This window comes from Oncorhynchus clarkii, chromosome 12, assembly GCF_045791955.1.
Source record: "Oncorhynchus clarkii lewisi isolate Uvic-CL-2024 chromosome 12, UVic_Ocla_1.0, whole genome shotgun sequence".
Classification (NCBI taxonomy): Eukaryota; Metazoa; Chordata; class Actinopteri; order Salmoniformes; family Salmonidae; genus Oncorhynchus; species Oncorhynchus clarkii.
In genome coordinates, this window is record NC_092158.1 from 11,825,312 (window position 1) to 11,845,400 (window position 20,089).

Consider the following 20,089-nt stretch of genomic DNA (forward strand, 5'->3'; position numbering starts at 1 on the left):
GTCCTGTTGGAAGGTGAACCTTCGCTCCCATTCTGAGGTTCTGAGCGCTCTGGAGCAGGTTTTCATCAAGGATCTCTCTGTACGTTGCTCTGTTCATCTTTCCCTCGATCCTGACTAGTCTCCCAGTCCCTGCTGCTGAAAAACATCCCCACAGCATGATGCTGCCACCACCATGCTTCACCGTAGGGATGGTGCCAGGTTTCCTCCAGACGTGACACTTGGCATTCAGGCCAAAGAGTTCAGTCTTGGTTTCATCAGACCAGAGAATCTTGTTCATCATTGTCTGAGAGTCTTTAGGTGCCTTTTAGAAAACTCCAAGAGGGGCTGTCATGTGCCTTTTACTGAGGAGTGGCTTCCATCTGGCCACTATACCACAAAGGCATTATTATTATTTATTTACCTTTATTTAACTAGGCAAGATCAGTTAAGAACAAATTCTTATTTTCAATGACGGCCTAGGAACAGTGGGTTAACTGCCTGTTCAGGGGCAGAACGACAGATTTGTAACTTGTCAGCTCGGGGGTTTGAACTTGCAACCTTCCGGTTACTAGTCCAACGCTCTAACCACTAGGCTACCCTGCCGCATAATTGGTGGAGTGCTGCAGAGAAGGTTTTCCTCTCCCATCTCCACAGAGGAACTCTATAGAGCTTTGTCAGAGTGACCATCAGTTTCTTGGTCACCTCCCTGACCAAGGCCGGTCTCCCCCGATTGCTCAGTTTGGCCAGGCGGCCAGCTCTAGGAATAGTCTTGGTTGTTCCAAACTTGTTCCATTTCAGAATGTTGGAGGCCACTGTGTTGTTGGGGACCTTCCATACTGCAGAACCCCTTTGGTACCCTTCCCCAGATCTGTTTCTTGACACAATCTTGTCTCGGAGCTCTACGGACAATTTTGTCGACCTCACGGCTTGGTTTTTGTCCAATCAATTGAATTTACCACAAGTGGACTCCAATCAATTTGTAGAAACATCTCAAGGATGATCAATGGAAACAGTATTCACCTGAGCTCAATTTAGAGTCTTATAGCAAAGGTTCTGAAAACTTAAGTAAATAAAGCATTTCCGTTTATTTTTAATACATTTGCAAAATGTCTAAAAACCTGTTTTTGCTTTGTCATTATGGAGTATTGTGTGTTGCTAAATAAGGAAAACAATTAATCCATTTTAGAATAAGGCTTTAAGGTAACAAAATGTAGAAAAGTCAACGGGTCTGAATTTTTTCAGAAAGCACTGTACCTAACATTTCTAGCAAGTTTCGCAGAAACCAACCCAGAAATGGAGTTGAAATGTTACATCGCTGTTCGTACCTGTCAAATTGGTCATTTTTCCCCCAAATGTAATTGCTTCAATTATTATTGCTCTTGAGAAAGGAACATGTGTTTTCAGCCATTAAATCAAACTACTAAAGAGGGGAAAGGAGGACATTCCCTTCAATAGCACAAACACAAACAGTCTCCTGTTAACTCCAGCAACCTAAAAGGTTTCATGCTTCCACTTCACTGTCGTCATTGCAAGAGGAAAACACAGATACAGTGGGGAGAACAAGTATTTGATACACTGCCGATTTTGCAGGTTTTCCTACTTACAAAGCATGTAGAGGTCTGTAATTTTTATCATAGGTACACTTCAACTGTGAGAGACGGAATCTAAAACAAAAATCCAGAAAATTACATTGTATGATTTTTAAGTTATTCATTTGCATTTTATTGCGTGACATAAGTATTTGATCACCTACCAACCAGTAAGAACTCCAGCTCTCACAGACCTGTTAGTTTTTCATTAAGAAGCCCTCCTGTTCTCCACTCATTACCTGTATTAACTGCACCTGTTTGGACTCGTTACCTGTATAAAAGACACCTCTCCACACACTCAATCAAACAGACTCCAACCTCTCCACAATGGCCAAGACCAGAGAGCTGTGTAAGGACATCAGGGATAAAATTACAGACCTCTACATGCTTTGTAAATAGGAAAACCTGCAAAATCGGCAGTGTATCAAATACTTGTTCTCCCCACTGTACATATGTACAAATCCATCTTTTTCTGAGAAGTAAAAGAAAATCGTGCATGCATTTTACAAACAGGTTTTTATTTATTTATTTGTGTCAGTTTGCAGACAGGGAAAGAGAACCATTTCATTTGAAGTAGAGAGTATGGGTGAAGGGGAGGTGATTGTAAGAGGTCATACTCTGTCATAACAACCGCAAAATAAATCAAAGATAACGCTTTCAAGAAGAGTGCTTCTCAAACACTTCACTCACTCATTCACTACAGAGAAGACTCTCAGTTACTTAGATAACACAAGGAGAGAGGAAATCTATGAGTGTATCCCAATAGTCTCTCCTTTCTCCCGAAGTGTGCACTTGTTCACCTCCCTTCTAGGACTTGAAAGGGAATGACCGGTATATGAAAACTCCCTCTATTCCATGCCTTCAACAATCCAATAGTTTTAAATGTACGTGTAGTAATGAATGAGTGCACACTTCAGAAAGGAGAGGTCAACCACACAAACACTCAAACGCAGTTGTCTTTCAATCGTGTTTTATTTCCCATGTCATGTTGATGCTGATGCGTACATAAATATATTGTAAATATATTTGTCAGTTTATGCAGAACAGAAAATATTCAAAGTGACCTTGTAAGCATCCCAAATTGCACTCTATTGCATAAATAGTTCGCTACTTTTGACTGGAGTCCTATCGGCCATAGTAGTGCACTATATAGGGAATAGGGTGCCATTTGGGATACCCATAGGGAACATCTTCCCTTCAGATTGATATGGTTGAACGTTTGTCGAAAGTAACAAACATGCGTTTGTATTTGTCTATAAAATAATATATATGCGTTCTCTGACCTGTACAAGATCGGCTTTCATCGCAAATGGAACCCTATTCTCTATATAGTGCACTATTTTTGACCAGAGCCCTATGCACCCTGGTCAGAAATAATGCACTATATCGGGAACAGTTAGCCTATACAGTTTAGTTATTTTTCTATAGATAATAATTATGCTTCCTAAATTCAACTTTGAATTTCCAAAACTGTCAGCTGTTGTTGTCGTTCTATATTGACTTTAAGACAACTACATAACTTCCGCTAAATAAGATAGTGTGTGAAAAAAAACCGTTTAGATTTTGGTTTACAAGGATATGTTTATCATGTTGGTGCTGTTGTTTATGTTTTGGTGGGAGCAAATATCCAAATCCAGATATGAAAATAAATACATGAATCAAATAAAACATGCAAATTAACAAATAAACAAACATGATTGTGCACAAAAGAACATTGGGTCAACTGACTGAAAATGAGAACTGATGAAAAACACGAACCCCTGTTTAAACCTATTGAAGTAACGGATTCCTGTAGTAAAGACTGGAGTGAGGACAGTGAGACAAAAGCCTGGTCCCAGAATCTGTTTACGATCAGATCTGGGACCAGGCTACAGAGACAAGTATCATTTAGGCTGTCACCAACTGACCTGTCCTCAGGTGACCTGTTCTAAATTCTCTCTGAACTTTTTTCAACCTTAAACCATAACTACATCACTTAAAAAATAAATATGTTTTTTTTAAGCTAACCCAAATAAATCACGAAGCATTTGGAGGGGAGGAAAAAAAGTTATAGAATCTGATAGAGACTGTGGATCAAAACTGTAGCATGTCTCTGTCGAGAGTATCATCCCTTATATTCAGTGCTGCTGTTGAGGTGTGGAGCTGAACCATGTGAAAACAGACCCAACACTGAGCTCACCATCAAAACAATGGTGTACCTAGATACATAACCAGGCTGTGGAAGCACAGGAGAGAAGACTATCTGAAGAGCAGGACAGGTAACATCAGATGTCCTGTCCAACATACAGGGATTTCCCTGTAAGACAGGGATTTGTCTGTGGGGGTAGAGGCACTTCCAAAGCAGGGTACACACACACACACACACACACACACACACACAAATGTGAACCCTCAGCGTCACCACCCCCTCAGCGTGAACCCCCCCCCCCCCCCCTCGGCGTTAAACCCCCCCCCCCCCTCGGCGTGAAACCCCCCCTCAACGTGACCCCCCCCCCCCCCCCCCCTCAACGTGAACCCCCCCTCAGGCAGAGTCCATGCTGAAGAGTTGTATGTTTGTAGTGCTCCAGTGAAGACCCACTCCAGAGTTAAAGACCAGAGACCACACGTATGGGATGAAGAAGTCTTCAGGTTGATCCTCCTCTACATACTTGAACTTCAGCTCCGGGAACTTCTGTAGACAGACACAGAGAAGACAGAAGAAGAACATTTTAAGATAAAGGGGATCTATGGACAGGACAAGCCCAGAGATGGAGTCTTAACCTAGTGGTCTTGGTCTGAGTCGAGAGAGGCCCGGTCTTGACTCTGGATCAGCATATGTGACCATAGAAATGTTAAGATTCATTGTCTATAACTCCCAGGTTTAACTGACAGATGACAACACTGGTTGGTGATAGGACAGGAGCTAGCTACAAACCAACCAGATAAAACTCATTCCATCTGATGTAATTCCATCAGTAGCTGACTGTCTAGTTGCTGAGGTAAAGGTACTTATACAGGTACGTTTGAGAAGAAGTGTCACCCTGAGAGGTGACCTCTGACCTTTCAAACAGGCCCCGTTAAACACCTGTCATCAACCCTCCATTGATCTGAATGGGTCAGCGTCTCAAATGGCACCCTATTCCCTATATAGTGCACTACTTTTGGCCAGGGCCGATATGGAATAGAGTTCCATTTGAGAAGTAACCATTGAAAACCACAAGTGGTGGTGACCAGCCAGTGTGTGAGTGTGTGCTCCAGTAGGTGTGGAACCCATTTGAACCACTAGCCATTCAGCTCGTAATCTGGCTCTAGTAGCGACACCTAGCTGTCCCAGCCCTCCACATCCTTGAAATCTACACCCCATCTTTGGCCTCAGGTTTTCACAAGAACGCTTGTTAACGAACGACCTGAGTGCTTTCTGTTACAGACAAGCTTTAGTTCTAATTACCAGACCTGGCTGAGGAGGATGCTGTTTTAAAAACACTGCCCCCCCCCCTCCTCCTCCCTCCCTCCCAGGCTCATTCCAATCCCTGCCCAGTCCGAGTATCCTCTCTGTCCTACCCTACCCTTCGCCAATCCCTGCCCAGTCCAGTCAGAGTATCCTCTCTGTCTTGCCCTACCCTACCAATCCCTGCCCAGTCCAGTCAGAGTATCCTCTCTGTCCTGCCCTACCCTACCAATCCCTGCCCAGTCCAGTCAGAGAGTATCCTCTGTCCTGCCCTACCCTACCAATCCCTGCCCAGTCCAGTCAGAGAGTATCCTCTCTGTCCTACCCTACCCTACCAATCCCTGCCCAGTCCAGTCAGAGTATCCTCTCTGTCCTGCCCTACCCTACCAATCCCTGCCAAGTCCAGTCAGAGAGTATCCTCTCTGTCCTGCCCTACCCTTCGCCAATCCCTGCCCAGTCCAGTCAGAGTATCCTCTCTGTCCTGCCCTACCCTACCAATCCCTGCCCAGTCCAGTCAGAGAGTATACTCTCTGTCCTACCCTACCCTACCAATCCCTGCCCAGTCCAGTCAGAGAGTATCCTCTCTGTCCTACCCTACCCTTCGCCAATCCCTGCCCAGTCCAGTCAGAGTATCCTCTCTGTCCTGCCCTACCCTACCAATCCCTGCCCAGTCCAGTCAGAGTATCCTCTCTGTCCTACCCTACCCTACCAATCCCTGCCCAGTCGAGTCAGAGAGCATCCTCTCTGTCCTACCCTACCCTACCAATCCCTGCCCAGTCCAGTCAGAGAGTATCCTCTCTGTCCTACCCTACCCTACCAATCCCTGCCCAGTCCAGTCAGAGAGAATCCTCTCTGTCCTACCCTACCCTACCAATCCCTGCCCAGTCCAGTCAGAGAGTATCCTCTCTGTCCTACCCTACCATCCCTGTCCAGTCCAGTCAGAGAGTATCCTCTCTGTCCTGCCCTACCAATCCCTGTCCAGTCCAGTCAGAGAGTATCCTCTCTGTCCTACCCTACCCTACCAATCCCTGCCCAGTCCAGTCAGAGAGTATCCTCTCTGTCCTGCCCTACCCTACCAATCCCTGCCCAGTCCAGTCAGAGAGTATCCTCTCTGTCCTGCCCTACCCTACCAATCCCTGCCCAGTCCAGTCAGAGAGTATCCTCTCTGTCCTACCCTACCCTACCAATCCCTGCCCAGTCCAGTCAGAGTATCCTCTCTGTCCAACCCTACCCTACCAATCCCTGCCCAGTCCAGTCAGAGAGCATCCTCTCTGTCCTGCCCTACCCTACCAATCCCTGCCCAGTCCAGTCAGAGAGTATCCTCTCTGTCCTGCCCTACCCTACCAATCCCTGCCCAGTCCAGTCAGAGAGTATCCTCTCTGTCCTGCCCTACCCTACCAATCCCTGCCCAGTCCAGTCAGAGAGTATCCTCTCTGTCCTACCCTACCCTACCAATCCCTGCCCAGTCCAGTCAGAGAGTATCCTCTCTGTCCTGCCCTACCAATCCCTGCCCAGTCCAGTCAGAGAGTATCCTCTCTGTCCTGCCCTACCCTACCAATCCCTGCCCAGTCCAGTCAGAGAGTATCCTCTCTGTCCTGCCCTACGCTACCAATCCCTGCCCAGTCCAGTCAGAGAGTATCCTCTCTGTCCTACCCTACCCTACCAATCCCTGCCCAGTCCAGTCAGAGAGTATCCTCTGTCCTGCCCTACCCTACCAATCCCTGCCCAGTCCAGTCAGAGCATCCTCTCTGTCCTGCCCTACCCTACCAATCCCTGCCCAGTCCAGTCAGAGTATCCTCTCTGTCCTGTCCTACCCTACCAATCCCTGCCCAGTCCAGTCAGAGTATCCTCTCTGTCCTGCCCTACCCTACCAATCCCTGCCCAGTCCAGTCAGAGAGTATCCTCTCTGTCCTACCCTACCCTACCAATCCCTGCCCAGTCCAGTCAGAGAGTATACTCTCTGTCCTGCCCTACCCTACCAATCCCTGCCCAGTCCAGTCAGAGAGTATCCTCTGTCCTGCCCTACCCTACCAATCCCTGCCCAGTCCAGTCAGAGAGTATCCTCTGTCCTACCCTACCCTACCAATCCCTGCCCAGTCCAGTCAGAGAGTATCCTCTCTGTCCTACCCTACCCTACCAATCCCTGCCCAGTCCAGTCAGAGAGTATCCTCTCTGTCCTGCTCTACCCTACCAATCCCTGCCCAGTCCAGTCAGAGAGCATCCTCTCTGTCCTGCCCTACCCTACCAATCCCTGCCCAGTCCAGTCAGAGAGTATCCTCTCTGTCCTGCCCTACCCTACCAATCCCTGCCCAGTCCAGTCAGAGAGCATCCTCTGTCCTGCCCTACCCTACCAATCCCTGCCCAGTCCAGTCAGAGAGTATCCTCTCTGTCCTACCCTACCCTACCAATCCCTGCCCAGTCCAGTCAGAGAGTATCCTCTGTCCTGCCCTACCCTACCAATCCCTGCCCAGTCCAGTCAGAGCATCCTCTCTGTCCTGCCCTACCCTACCAATCCCTGCCCAGTCCAGTCAGAGTATCCTCTCTGTCCTGTCCTACCCTACCAATCCCTGCCCAGTCCAGTCAGAGTATCCTCTCTGTCCTGCTCTACCAATCCCTGCCCAGTCCAGTCAGAGAGTATCCTCTCTGTCCTGCCCTACCCTACCAATCCCTGCCCAGTCCAGTCAGAGAGCATCCTCTCTGTCCTACCCTACCCTACCAATCCCTGCCCAGTCCAGTCAGAGAGTATCCTCTCTGTCCTACCCTACCCTACCAATCCCTGCCCAGTCCAGTCAGAGAGTATCCTCTCTGTCCTACCCTACCCTACCAATCCCTGCCCAGTCCAGTCAGAGAGCATCCTCTCTGTCCTACCCTACCCTACCAATCCCTGCCCAGTCCAGTCAGAGAGTATCCTCTGTCCTGCCCTACCCTACCAATCCCTGCCCAGTCCAGTCAGAGAGTATCCTCTCTGTCCTGCCCTACCCTACCAATCCCTGCCCAGTCCAGTCAGAGAGTATCCTCTCTGTCCTACCCTACCCTACCAATCCCTGCCCAGTCCAGTCAGAGAGTATCCTCTCTGTCCTACCCTACCCTACCAATCCCTGCCCAGTCCAGTCAGAGAGTATCCTCTCTGTCCTGCCCTACCCTACCAATCCCTGCCCAGTCCAGTCAGAGAGTATCCTCTGTCCTGCCCTACCCTACCAATCCCTGCCCAGTCCAGTCAGAGAGTATCCTCTCTGTCCAACAACAGCCAAGTCCTGCCCAACCCTACCAATCCCTTCCCAGCCAAGTCAGAGAGTATCCCATCTCTTCTCTCCCACCAACAGCCCAGCCAACCCAAACGGAAGGTCCAAGCCCTACCTTACCCAGACCAGCAGCAGCCAGGCCTGGAAGCATGAATAATACAGTGATATTTCATCATATCCCACCAGCCAGGTCACAGGGTGATGTTTGGGTCACACACTAATCCCACTCTGGTGAGAGACACATAGTAATCCTTATTATGCTGTGGTCAGTGAAGGGCCTGTCACGCCAAATAGTGTCCCCCTGCCAAAAAGTGGGGACATTATTTGGCATGACAGGCCCATTCCCGGCCATTCATATTAGCCTTCATTGTGTCCACTCTCTGGGTAGTATTGGTCTGTAGCACAGGCAGCCTGGCATAATGATCTATGGACCCTGGCTTGTGTGGTCATACGATACTGTATCAACAGACAGTGCTGTTTTACTGTGGTCTAGCCAGCCGACGGTCTCTACCAAATACATTAACAGCAGCTAGTTAGTCAGTCAGTCAGTCAGCTAGTTAGTCAGTCAGTCAGTCAGTCAGTCAGCTAGTTAGTCAGTCAGTCAGCTAGTTAGTCAGTCAGTCAATTAGTCAGCTAGTTAGTCAGCCGGGTAGTCAGCTAGTCAGCTAGTCAGTCAGTCAGTTAGTTAGCCAATCAGGCAGTCAGCTAGGTATTAGTCAGTCAGTCATTCGGGTCAGTCAGTCAGCTAGTTAGTCAGCTAGTTAGTCAGGTCAGTCAGCTAGTTAGTCAGGTCAGTCAGCTAGTTAGTCAGGTCAGTCAGCTAGTTAGTCAGGTCAGTCAGCTAGTTAGTCAGGTCAGTCAGCTCGTTAGTCAGCTAGTTAGTCAGTCAGGTAGTTAGTCAGTCAGCTAGTTAGTTAGTCAGCTAGGTATTAGTCAGTCAGTCATTCGGGTCAGTCAGTCAGTCAGCTAGTTAGTTAGTCAGCCAGCCAGCCAGTCAGTCAGCTAGTTAGTCAGTCAGTCAGTCAGTCAGTTAGCTAGAACATTTGTCAGTCAGACAGTCAGCAAGCCAGTCAGGCAGGCAGTCAGCTAGTCAGTCAGGCAGTCAGTTCGTCAGTCAGCCAGCTAATCAGTCAGTCAGTCAGTCAGCTAGTTAGTCAGTCAGTCAGCTAGTTAGTCAGTCAGTCAGCTAGTTAGTCAGTCAGTCAATTAGTCAGCTAGTTAGTCAGCCGGGTAGTCAGCTAGTCAGCTAGTCAGTCAGTCAGTTAGTTAGCCAATCAGGCAGTCAGCTAGGTATTAGTCAGTCAGTCATTCGGGTCAGTCAGTCAGCTAGTTAGTCAGCTAGTTAGTCAGGTCAGTCAGCTAGTTAGTCAGGTCAGTCAGCTAGTTAGTCAGGTCAGTCAGCTAGTTAGTCAGGTCAGTCAGCTAGTTAGTCAGGTCAGTCAGCTCGTTAGTCAGCTAGTTAGTCAGTCAGGTAGTTAGTCAGTCAGCTAGTTAGTTAGTCAGCTAGGTATTAGTCAGTCAGTCATTCGGGTCAGTCAGTCAGTCAGCTAGTTAGTTAGTCAGCCAGCCAGCCAGTCAGTCAGCTAGTTAGTCAGTCAGTCAGTCAGTCAGTTAGCTAGAACATTTGTCAGTCAGACAGTCAGCAAGCCAGTCAGGCAGGCAGTCAGCTAGTCAGTCAGGCAGTCAGTTCGTCAGTCAGCCAGCTAATCAGTCAGTCAGTCAGTCAGCTAGTTAGTCAGTCAGTCAGCTAGTTTGTCAGTCAGCTAGTCTGTCAGGCAGTCAGTTGGTCAGTCAGACAGCTAGTTAGTCAGTCAGACAGCTAGTTAGTTAGTCAGCTAGTTAGTCAGTCAGGTAGTCAGCTAGTCAGTCAGTCAGCTAGTTACTCAGTCAGGCAGTCAGCTAGTTAGTCAGGTCAGTTAGTTAGTCAGTCAGCTAGTTAGTCAGGTCAGTCAGGTAGTTAGTCAGTCAGTCAGCTAGTTAGTCAGCTAGTTAGTCAGGTCAGTCAGCTAGTTAGTCAGGTCAGTCAGCTAGTTAGTCAGGTCAGTCAGCTAGTTAGTCAGGTCAGTCAGCTAGTTAGTCAGCTAGTTAGTCAGTCAGGTAGTTAGTCAGTCAGCTAGTTAGTCAGTCAGGTAGTTAGTCAGTCAGTCAGCTAGTTAGTTAGTCAGTCAGCTAGTTAGTTAGTCAGTCAGTCAGCTAGTTAGTCAGTCAGTTAGATTGTCAGTCAGTCACTCCCTTGGAGCTTGCTATCAGTGTTGTTTAGCTTGTGATTTGGTCTAGAGATTAGCTAGTGGACTAGCTTCAGACTAGCATGGTTAGGTAAACACTCCTGCAGTGTTTCTTTGGAAGCAGACACGTACACAGGCTGGCCCAGGCTCATTGTTTTGGCCTGGCTCCAACACCTCCCCCCCTCTCTCCATCCATCCCTCCCTGCTTGCAGAGCAGACTACATTTATTTTCATTTATTTATCCTTTATTTAACTAGACAAGTCAGTTAAGAACAAATTCTTATTTACAATGACGGCCTACCCCGGCCAAACCCTCCTCTAACCCGGACAACACTGGGCCAATTGTGCGCCACCCTATGGAACTCCCGATCATGGACAGTTGTGATACAGCCCGGGATACTACCAAGGTCTGTAGTGACGCCTCTAGCACTGCGATGTAGTGCCTTAGACTGCTGCGCCACTTGGGAGCCCCTAAATACTACATACTTGGCCAGGCTCATGCCAGTCACCCAGTCCAGCACAGGGTTGCATCCAAAATGGCCCTGGTCAAAAGTAGTGCACTATATAGGGAACAGGGTGTCATTTGGACCAGACGAGCGACCCCCAGAACACAGACAGCCTGACTGACTAGGTCCCTGTCTAGACTGTAGGACTGTGTGTTCCCTCTAATCCCACTGTTATAAGGCTTAGAAGGAAAAGGCTACAGACTCCAGGCAGGCTGGAATGCAGCTAGGTGCAGATCAGGGGGAAAAGGACATTATGTTTAGTGAAGTATTTCCTCTATTTCCGATACTTTTCAGTAGATATTCAGGTGTTTCAAATGTACTTCAGAAAAGACGAGGGGCTCTTTTACTACTGTCTTCTGGCCTCTGGAAGCCCCAGGTACGGAGAGTTCTCCTTCCCTCACTTCTGACTCTACTCTTTTCACCTCCTCTCCTAATCTATCCTCCCCCTCCTCTTCCAACCTCCCCCTCCTCTTCTATCCTCCTCTCCTCCCCTCCCCTCCGCTTCTATCCTCCCCTCCTCTTCTATCCTCCCCTCCTCTTCTATCCTCCCCTCCTCTTCCATCCTCCCCTCCTCTTCCATCCTCCCCTCCTCTTCCATCCTCCCCTCCTCTTCCATCCTCCCCTCCTCTTCCATCATCCTCTCCGCTTCTATCATCCCCTCCGCTTCCATCATCCCCTCCGCTTCCATCATCCCCTCCGCTTCCATCATCCCCTCCGCTTCCATCATCCCCTCCGCTTCCATCATCCCCTCCGCTTCCATCATCCCCTCCGCTTCCATCATCCCCTCCGCTTCCATCATCCCCTCCGCTTCCATCATCCCCTCCGCTTCCATCATCCCCTCCCCTCCTATCCTGCCCTCCACTTCCATCATCTCCTCCGCTTCTATCCTCCCCTCCGCTTCCATCATCCCCTCCCCTCCTATCCTGCCCTCCGCTTCCATCATCCCCTCCCCTCCTATCCTGCCCTCCGCTTCCATCATTCCCTCCCCCTCCTCTTCCATCATCCCCTCCGCTTCCATCATCCTCTCCGCTTCCATCATCCTCTCCGCTTCCATCATCCCCTCCGCTTCCATCATCCCCTCCCCTCCTATCCCGCCCTCCGCTTCCATCATCCCCTCCCCTCCTATCCTGCCCTCCGCTTCCATCATCCCCTCCCCTCCTATCCTGCCCTCCCCTCTGCTTCTATCTTGCCCTCCCCTCTGCTTCTATCCTGCCCTCCCCTCTGCTTCTATCCTGCCCTCCCCTCTGCTTCTGACCTGCCCTCCCCTCCGCTTCTGACCTGCCCTCCCCTCTGCTTCTATCCTGCCCTCCCCTCTGCTTCTATCCTGCCCTCCCCTCTGCTTCTATCATGCCCTCCCCTCCGCTTCTATCCTGCCCTCCCCTCTGCTTCTATCCTGCCCTCCCCTCCGCTTCTATCCTGCCCTCCCCTCTGCTTCTATCCTGCCCTCCCCTCTGCTTCTATCCTGCCCTCCACTTCTATCCTGCCCTCCCCTCTGCTTCTATCCTGCCCTCTGCTTCTATCCTGCCCTCTGCTTCTATCCTGCCCTCCCCTCTGCTTCTATCCTGCCCTCCCCTCTGCTTCTATCCTGCCCTCCCCTCTGCTTCTATCCTGCCCTCCCCTCCGCTTATATCCTGCCCTCCCCTCTGCTTCTATCATGCCCTCCCCTCCGCTTCTATCCTGCCCTCCCCTCCACTTCTATTCTATCCTGCCCTCTGCTTCTATCCTGCCCTCCCCTCTGCTTCTATCCTGCCCTCTGCTTCTATCCTGCCCTCTGCTTCTATCCTGCCCTCTGCTTCTATCCTGCCCTCTGCTTCTATCCTGCCCTCCCCTCTGCTTCTATCCTGCCCTCCCCTCTGCTTCTATCCTGCCCTCCCCTCTGCTTCTATCCTGCCCTCCCCTCCGCTTATATCCTGCCCTCCCCTCTGCTTCTATCATGCCCTCCCCTCTGCTTCTATCCTGCCCTCTGCTTCTATCCTGCCCTCCCCTCTGCTTCTATCCTGCCCTCCCCTCTGCTTCTATCCTGCCCTCTGCTTCTATCCTGCCCTCCCCTCTGCTTCTATCCTGCCCTCTGCTTCTATCCTGCCCTCCCCTCCGCTTCAATCCTGCCCTCCGCTTCTATCCTGCCCTCCCCTCCTATCCTGCCCTCCCCTCCGCTTCTATCCTGCCCTCCCCTCCGCTTCTATCCTGACCTCCCCTCCGCTTCTATCCTGACCTCCCCTCCGCTTCTATCCTGACCTCCCCTCCGCTTCTATCCTGACCTCCTCTCCGCTTCTATCCTGACCTCCCCTCCGCTTCTATCCTGACCTCCCCTCCGCTTCTATCCTGACCTCCCCTCCGCTTCTATCCTGACCTGCCCTCCGCTTCTATCATGCCCTCCCCTCCGCTTCTATCATGCCCTCCCCTCCGCTTCTATCATGCCCTCCCCTCTGCTTCTATCATGCCCTCCCCTCTGCTTCTATCATGCCCTCCCCTCTGCTTCTATCATGCCCTCCCCTCTGCTTCTATCATGCCCTCCCCTCTGCTTCTATCCTGCCCTCCCCTCTGCTTCTATCCTGCCCTCCCCTCTGCTTCTATCCTGCCCCCCCCTCCGCTTCTGTCCTGCCCTCCCCTCCGCTTCTATCCTGCCCTCCCCTCTGCTTCTATCCTGCCCTCCCCTCCCCTCCGCTTCTATCCTGCCCTCCCCTCCGCTTCTATCCTGCCCTCCCCTCCGCTTCTATCCTGCCCTCCCCTCCGCTTCTATCCTGCCCTCCCCTCTGCTTCTATCCTGCCCTCCCCTCCGCTTCTATCCTGCCCTCCCCTCTGCTTCTATCATGCCCTCCACTTCTATCCTGCCCTCCCCTCTGCTTCTATCCTGCCCTCCCCTCTGCTTCTATCCTGCCCCCCCCTCCGCTTCTGTCCTGCCCTCCCCTCCGCTTCTATCCTGCCCTCCCCTCTGCTTCTATCCTGCCCTCCCCTCCCCTCCGCTTCTATCCTGCCCTTCCCTCCCCTCCGCTTCTATCCTGCCCTCCCCTCCCCTCCGCTTCTATCCTGCCCTCCCCTCTGCTTCTATCCTGCCCTCCCCTCTGCTTCTATCCTGCCCTCCCCTCCGCTTCTATCCTGCCCTCCCCTCTGCTTCTGTCCTGCCCTCCCCTCCGCTTCTATCCTGCCCTCCCCTCCTATCCTGCCCTCCCCTCCGCTTCTATCCTGACCTCCCCTCCGCTTCTATCCTGCCCTCCACTCCCCTCCGCTTCTATCCTGACCTCCCCTCCCCTCCGCTTCTATCCTGCCATCCGCTTCTATCCTGCCCTCCGCTTCTATCCTGCCCTCCGCTTCTATCCTGCCCTCCCCTCCGCTTCTATCCTGCCCTCCCCTCCGCTTCTATCCTGCCCTCCCCTCCGCTTCTATCCTGCCCTCCCCTCCGCTTCTATCCTGCCCTCCCCTCCGCTTCTATCCTGCCCTCCCCTCCGCTTCTATCCTGCCCTCCCCTCTGCTTCTATCCTGCCCTCCCCCCTCTCGTCCCCTCCCCTATCCCCGTCTCTTCTATCTGCCCCTCCTCTCCTCTTCCATTCTCCCCTCCCCTCCTCCTGCTCTCCCCTCCGCTTCTATCCTGCCCTCCCCTCCGCTTCTATCCTGCCCTCCCCTCCGCTTCTATCCTGCCCTCCCCTCTGCTTCTATCCTGCCCTCCCCCCTCTCGTCCCCTCCCCTATCCCCGTCTCTTCTATCTGCCCCTCCTCTCCTCTTCCATTCTCCCCTCCCCTCCTCTTCTATCCTCCCCTCTTCTATCCCCGCCTCATTTATCCTCCCCTCCTATTCTCCTCTTCTATCCACCCCTCCTCTCCTCCCTTCTCTTCTATCCACCCCTCCTCTCCTCCCTTCTCCTCTTCTATCCTCCCCTCTCATCTTCTATCCCTCCTCATTTATCCTCCCCTCCCATCCTCCTCTCCTATTCTTCTCTTCTATCCGCCCCTCTTCTCCTCTATCCTCCCCTCATCGAGCCTCCCCTCCTATTCTATCCTCCCCTCCTTTACCGTCTCCTCTCCTCCATCTCTCCACTCCTCCATAAAGTAGCCAGACTGTCTGTATCGCAGCACTACAGAACAAAGCAGCGCTACATTCCACACTGTCCGTCTCCATCCCAAATGGCACCCTGTTCCGTAGATAGTGCACTACGTAGGGAATACCTATTTAGGGAACAGGGTTCCCACTATGTGTGAATAAGGTGCCATTTGGGACACAAACGCTGTCTGTCATTGAAAGTGGTTGAGCCTGATAGCTATAGGAGTAGGTGGCTGGGCTCACAGTGGACTATGAAGGAGAGAGGGAGAGAACCTGGAAGACAGTGGGAGAGACAGAGAGGGAGGCTGACCAGCAGGCACAGACAGAGGAAAACAGAGAGACACATACAGACAGAAAGGCAGAGAGCGAGGCTGACCAGCAGGCACAGACAGACAGAAAGGCAGAGAAAGAGGCTGACCAGCAGGCACAGACAGAGGGAAACAGAGAGACACAGACAGACAGAAAGGCAGAGAGAGGCTGACCAGCAGGCACAGACAGAGGGAAACAGAGAGACACAGACAGACAGAAAGGCAGAGAAAGAGGCTGACCAGCAGGCACAGAGAGAGGGAAACAGAGAGACACAGACAGACAGAAAGGCAGAGAGGGAGGCTGACCAGCAGGCACAGACAGAGGGAAACAGAGAGACACATACAGAGGAAAAGATTAAACATTAACAAAAAAACTGAGCAAACTAGAATGCTATTTGGCCCTAAACAGAGAGTACACAGTGGTAGAATACCTGACCACTGTGACAGACCCAAACTTAAGGAAGGCTTTGACTATGTACAGACTCAGTGAGCATAGCCTTGCTATTGAGAAAGGCCACCATAGGCAGACATGGCACTCTCAAGAGAAGACGGGCTATGTGCTCACTGTCCACAAAATGAGGTGGAAACTGAGCTGCACTTCCTAACCTCCTGCCAAATGTATTTGAGACACATATTTCCCAAAGATTACACAGATCCACAAAGATTTAGAAAACAAACCCAATTTTTATAAACTCCCATATCTACTGGGTGAAATATCACAGCAGCAAGATTTGTGACCTGTTGCCACAAAAAAAGGTCAACCAGTGAAGAACAAACACCATTGTAAATACAAGCATAAATATGGGTTATTTATTTTCCCTATATATATATGACATTTGAAATGTCTTTATTCTTTGGGAACTTCTGTGAGTGTAATGTTTACTGTTCATTTTTGTTTATTTGACTTTTGTTTATTATCTGCTTCTCTTGCTTTGGCAACGTTAACATGTGTTTCCCATGCCAATAAAGCCCTTGAATTGAATTGAATAGAGAGCGACACAGACAAAGAGAGAGGGAAAGAGAGGCTGGCCCTATCTCTGGATGGGTCCTTTGTCTCTGCCTGGGGACTGAGGGCTGGTGACGAGGGACGGGGGACTGAGAGACATAATCGGGCCAGTCTGACGCTGCCAGAAAACTGTGGTGTCAAATCAAATCAAATTGTGCTGGTCAAGTACACATATTTAGCAGATGTTATTGCGGGTGAACAGGCAGTGGCTCAGATGGTTGATGTCCTTGATCTTTTTGGCCTTCCTGTGACATCGGGTGCTGTAGGTGTCCTGGAGTGCAGGCAGTGTGCCCCCGGTGATGCATTGTGCAGACCGCAGCACTCTCTGGAGAGCCCTGCGGTTGCAGGCGGTGCAGTTGTCGTACCAGGCGGTGATACAGCCCGACAGGATGCTTTCAATTGTGCATCTGTAAAAGTTTGTGAGGGTTTTAGGGGCCAAGTCAAATTTCTTCAGCGCTGTTGCGCCTTCTTCACCACACTGTCTGTGTGGGTGGAACATTTCAGATCGTCAGTGATGTTTACGCCGAGGAACATCCCAACTTCTCTACTGCTGTCCCGTCGATGTGGATAGGGGCGTGCTCCCTCTGCTGTTTCCTGAAGTCCACGATCAGCTCCTTTGTTTTGCTGACATTGAGTGAGAGGTTATTTTCCTGGTACCACACTCCCAGGGCCCTCACCTCCTCTCTGTAGGCTGTCTAGTCATTGTTGGTAATCAGGCCTACTACTGTTGTGTCGTCTGAAAACTTGATGATTGAGTTGGAGGCGTGCGTAGCCACACAGGATGGGGGCTTGAGCATGCACCCTTATGGGGGAGAACATCAGTTAGCTGTCCCTGGGGCATTCTCACCTTCTGTTACCCATTTCACACAGATATAGACAGACGGCCAGGGACAAACGCATGTCTGGCTGGCTCATTGTAAGTCAATGTTTCTATACATCTATCATGCTCTTCTTTGTCTATGTCTAGTTCATTCAGCTCTTCAAGGCTCTTTCAAAAGAAGAAGAATATATGGAATTTAACAGATGCTTTTATCCAACACAACTTAGATCAGTGAGGGCAAAAGTGTTCTATGTCCTAGTTCAGTTGATCTGGGTGCATTAGAAGCCGTTACTGTGTGACTAGTCATATAAACTCTACATTCAGCTCAACCCTAACTGCAGTGACAAATGGCCAGATAGACAGCTAGTGAAAACATGGTTAATGTCTCTCCAACTCTTGTCCATTTTAGTACTCTACCATGTCATCCTCACTTTAACAAACTGCTAGGCACTTGTCTGTTTAAGTGCTTTGAGAGGACAATTATAGATGTATTGATGATTCCACACAGCATTCATCTTAGCCTATGGATTTTCATTAGGAAGCTAAGGCTGTGTCCCAAATGCCCCCCTATTCTCTAGGCACGCAGACAGAGAAGTGATGATTATCTCTGAGGCAGAAGAGACTGAGGCAGAGTTGAGCGATAGAATGAGCGACCTAGATTCTCACACTGCTGCAGCGATCATATTGTGGCAGGATGCATCAGTCAAGGCCAGCAGGAGATCACAACTGAAGAGACACAAAGCTACAGTGAACTGTCAGTCAGAACTGTGTGAGTGTGATCGCTAGATGAGAGCTTGAAAGAAAACAAATGCTTTTTGAAACCCAATTCTGACAGATACATGCCAAGATGAAGGAAGAGCCCTAGAGATTAGTCATACAGAGGGAGGGAATTATTCAGTCCATTATCAGAAAAGCCACAGTGTTGAGATGTGTAGCAGGAGATACGGCTGGAGAGATGCTACACATCCATTATCAGAAAAGCCACAGTGTTGAGATGTGTAGCAGGAGATACGGCTGGAGAGATGCTACACCTCCATTATCAGAAAAGCCACAGTGTTGAGATGTGTAGCAGGAGATACGGCTGGAGAGATGCTACACCTCCATTATCAGAAAAACCACAGTGTTGAGATGTGTAGCAGGAGATACGGCTGGAGAGATGCTACACATCCTTGCGTCCCAAATGACACCATATTTCCTTTATAGTGCACTACTTTTTAACAGTGTTCTGTCAAAAATAGTACACTTTACAGGGAATAGGGTACTTAATAGCTATCTGGTAACAGTAGTAGTAGAGACACATGCCTTCCTGTTGCAATGCCCCACAACAGAACATAGAACACATAGAACACATGCCTTCCTGTTGCAATGCCCCACAACAGAACATAGAACACATAGAACACATGCCTTCCTGTTGCAATGCCCCACAACAGAACATAGAACACATAGAACACATGCCTTCCTGTTGCAATGCCCCACAACAGAACATAGAACACATAGAACACATGCCTTCCTGTTGCAATGCCCCACAACAGAACATAGAACACATAGAACACATGCCTTCCTGTTGCAATGCCCCACAACAGAACATAGAACACATAGAACACATGCCTTCCTGTTGCAATGCCCCACAACAGAACATAGAACACATAGAACACATGCCTTCCTGTTGCAATGCCCCACATCAGAACATAGAACACATAGAACACATGCCTTCCTGTTGCAATGCCCCACAACAGAACATAGAACACATAGAACACATGCCTTCCTGTTGCAATGCCCCACATCAGAACATAGAACACATAGAACACATGCCTTCCTGTTGCAATGCCCCACAACAGAACATAGAACACATAGAACACATGCCTTCCTGTTGCAATGCCCCAACAACAGAACATAGAACACATAGAACACATGCCTTCCTGTTGCAATGCCCCACAACAGAACATAGAACACATGCCTTCCTGTTGCAATGCCCCACAACATAACATAGAACACATAGAACACATGCCTTCCTGTTGCAATGCCCCACATCAGAACATAGAACACATAGAACACATGCCTTCCTGTTGCAATGCCCCACAACAGAACATAGAACACATGCCTTCCTGTTGCAATGCCCCACAACAGAACATAGAACACATGCCTTCCTGTTGCAATGCCCCACAACAGAACATAGAACACATAGAACACATGCCTTCCTGTTGCAATGCCCCACATCAGAACATATAAACACATAGAACACATGCCTTCCTGTTGCAATGCCCCACAACAGAACATAGAACACATAGAACACATGCCTTCCTGTTGCAATGCCCCACAACAGAACATAGAACACATAGAACACATGCCTTCCTGTTGCAATGCCCCACAACAGAACATAGAACACATAGAACACATGCCTTCCTGTTGCAATGCCCCACAACAGAACATAGAACACATAGAACACATGCCTTCCTGTTGCAATGCCCCACAACAGAACATAGAACACATGATGAAACATTAAAATCGCCTGGCTGGGCGCCGCTGAAGATGGACTACATGGCAACGCATAGCGACGTCCCCAGATACATATTTCCTCCTTGATTCATGTGGGGTTGGGGAATTGTGGGTAGGCGGCGTCCCAGCACGGAGTGCAAGGTAACGAAGTGCTTGCTGGCAAATTGATTCCTCTCCCGGATCCAGCGTTTCAAATGGCACCCTATTCCCTATATAGTGCACGATGATAGGCCCTGTTCAAAAGTAGTGCACCATATATGGAACAGGGTGCCATTTGGGATGTAAAATGAAGACAAACTGACGGAGCTGTCACGTCTCCTTGAAATGTCATTATCTGCAGCAGCATATTCACCAGGCAGGAAGGATGGCGGTGGAGCATGACATTAATGCTGATGAAGATTGGAGCTGGACTTCATCTTAAATCATCCTCAACTCCAACTCCCCATATACCCAGTT

At 49.9% G+C, this 20,089-nt stretch overlaps 1 protein-coding gene across 1 annotated transcript in view; it reads right to left on the minus strand.

The window, feature by feature from the left end:
• Positions 1-4,089: 4,089 nt before the first annotated feature.
• The window catches only part of LOC139422710 (dymeclin), a 216,526-nt gene continuing 200,526 nt past the window's right edge, over positions 4,090-20,089 (minus strand). The window contains exon 17 of the mRNA XM_071173985.1: positions 4,090-4,239. Coding sequence (XP_071030086.1) covers positions 4,090-4,239 — 150 coding nt within the window. The remainder of the gene's footprint in view (positions 4,240-20,089) is intronic.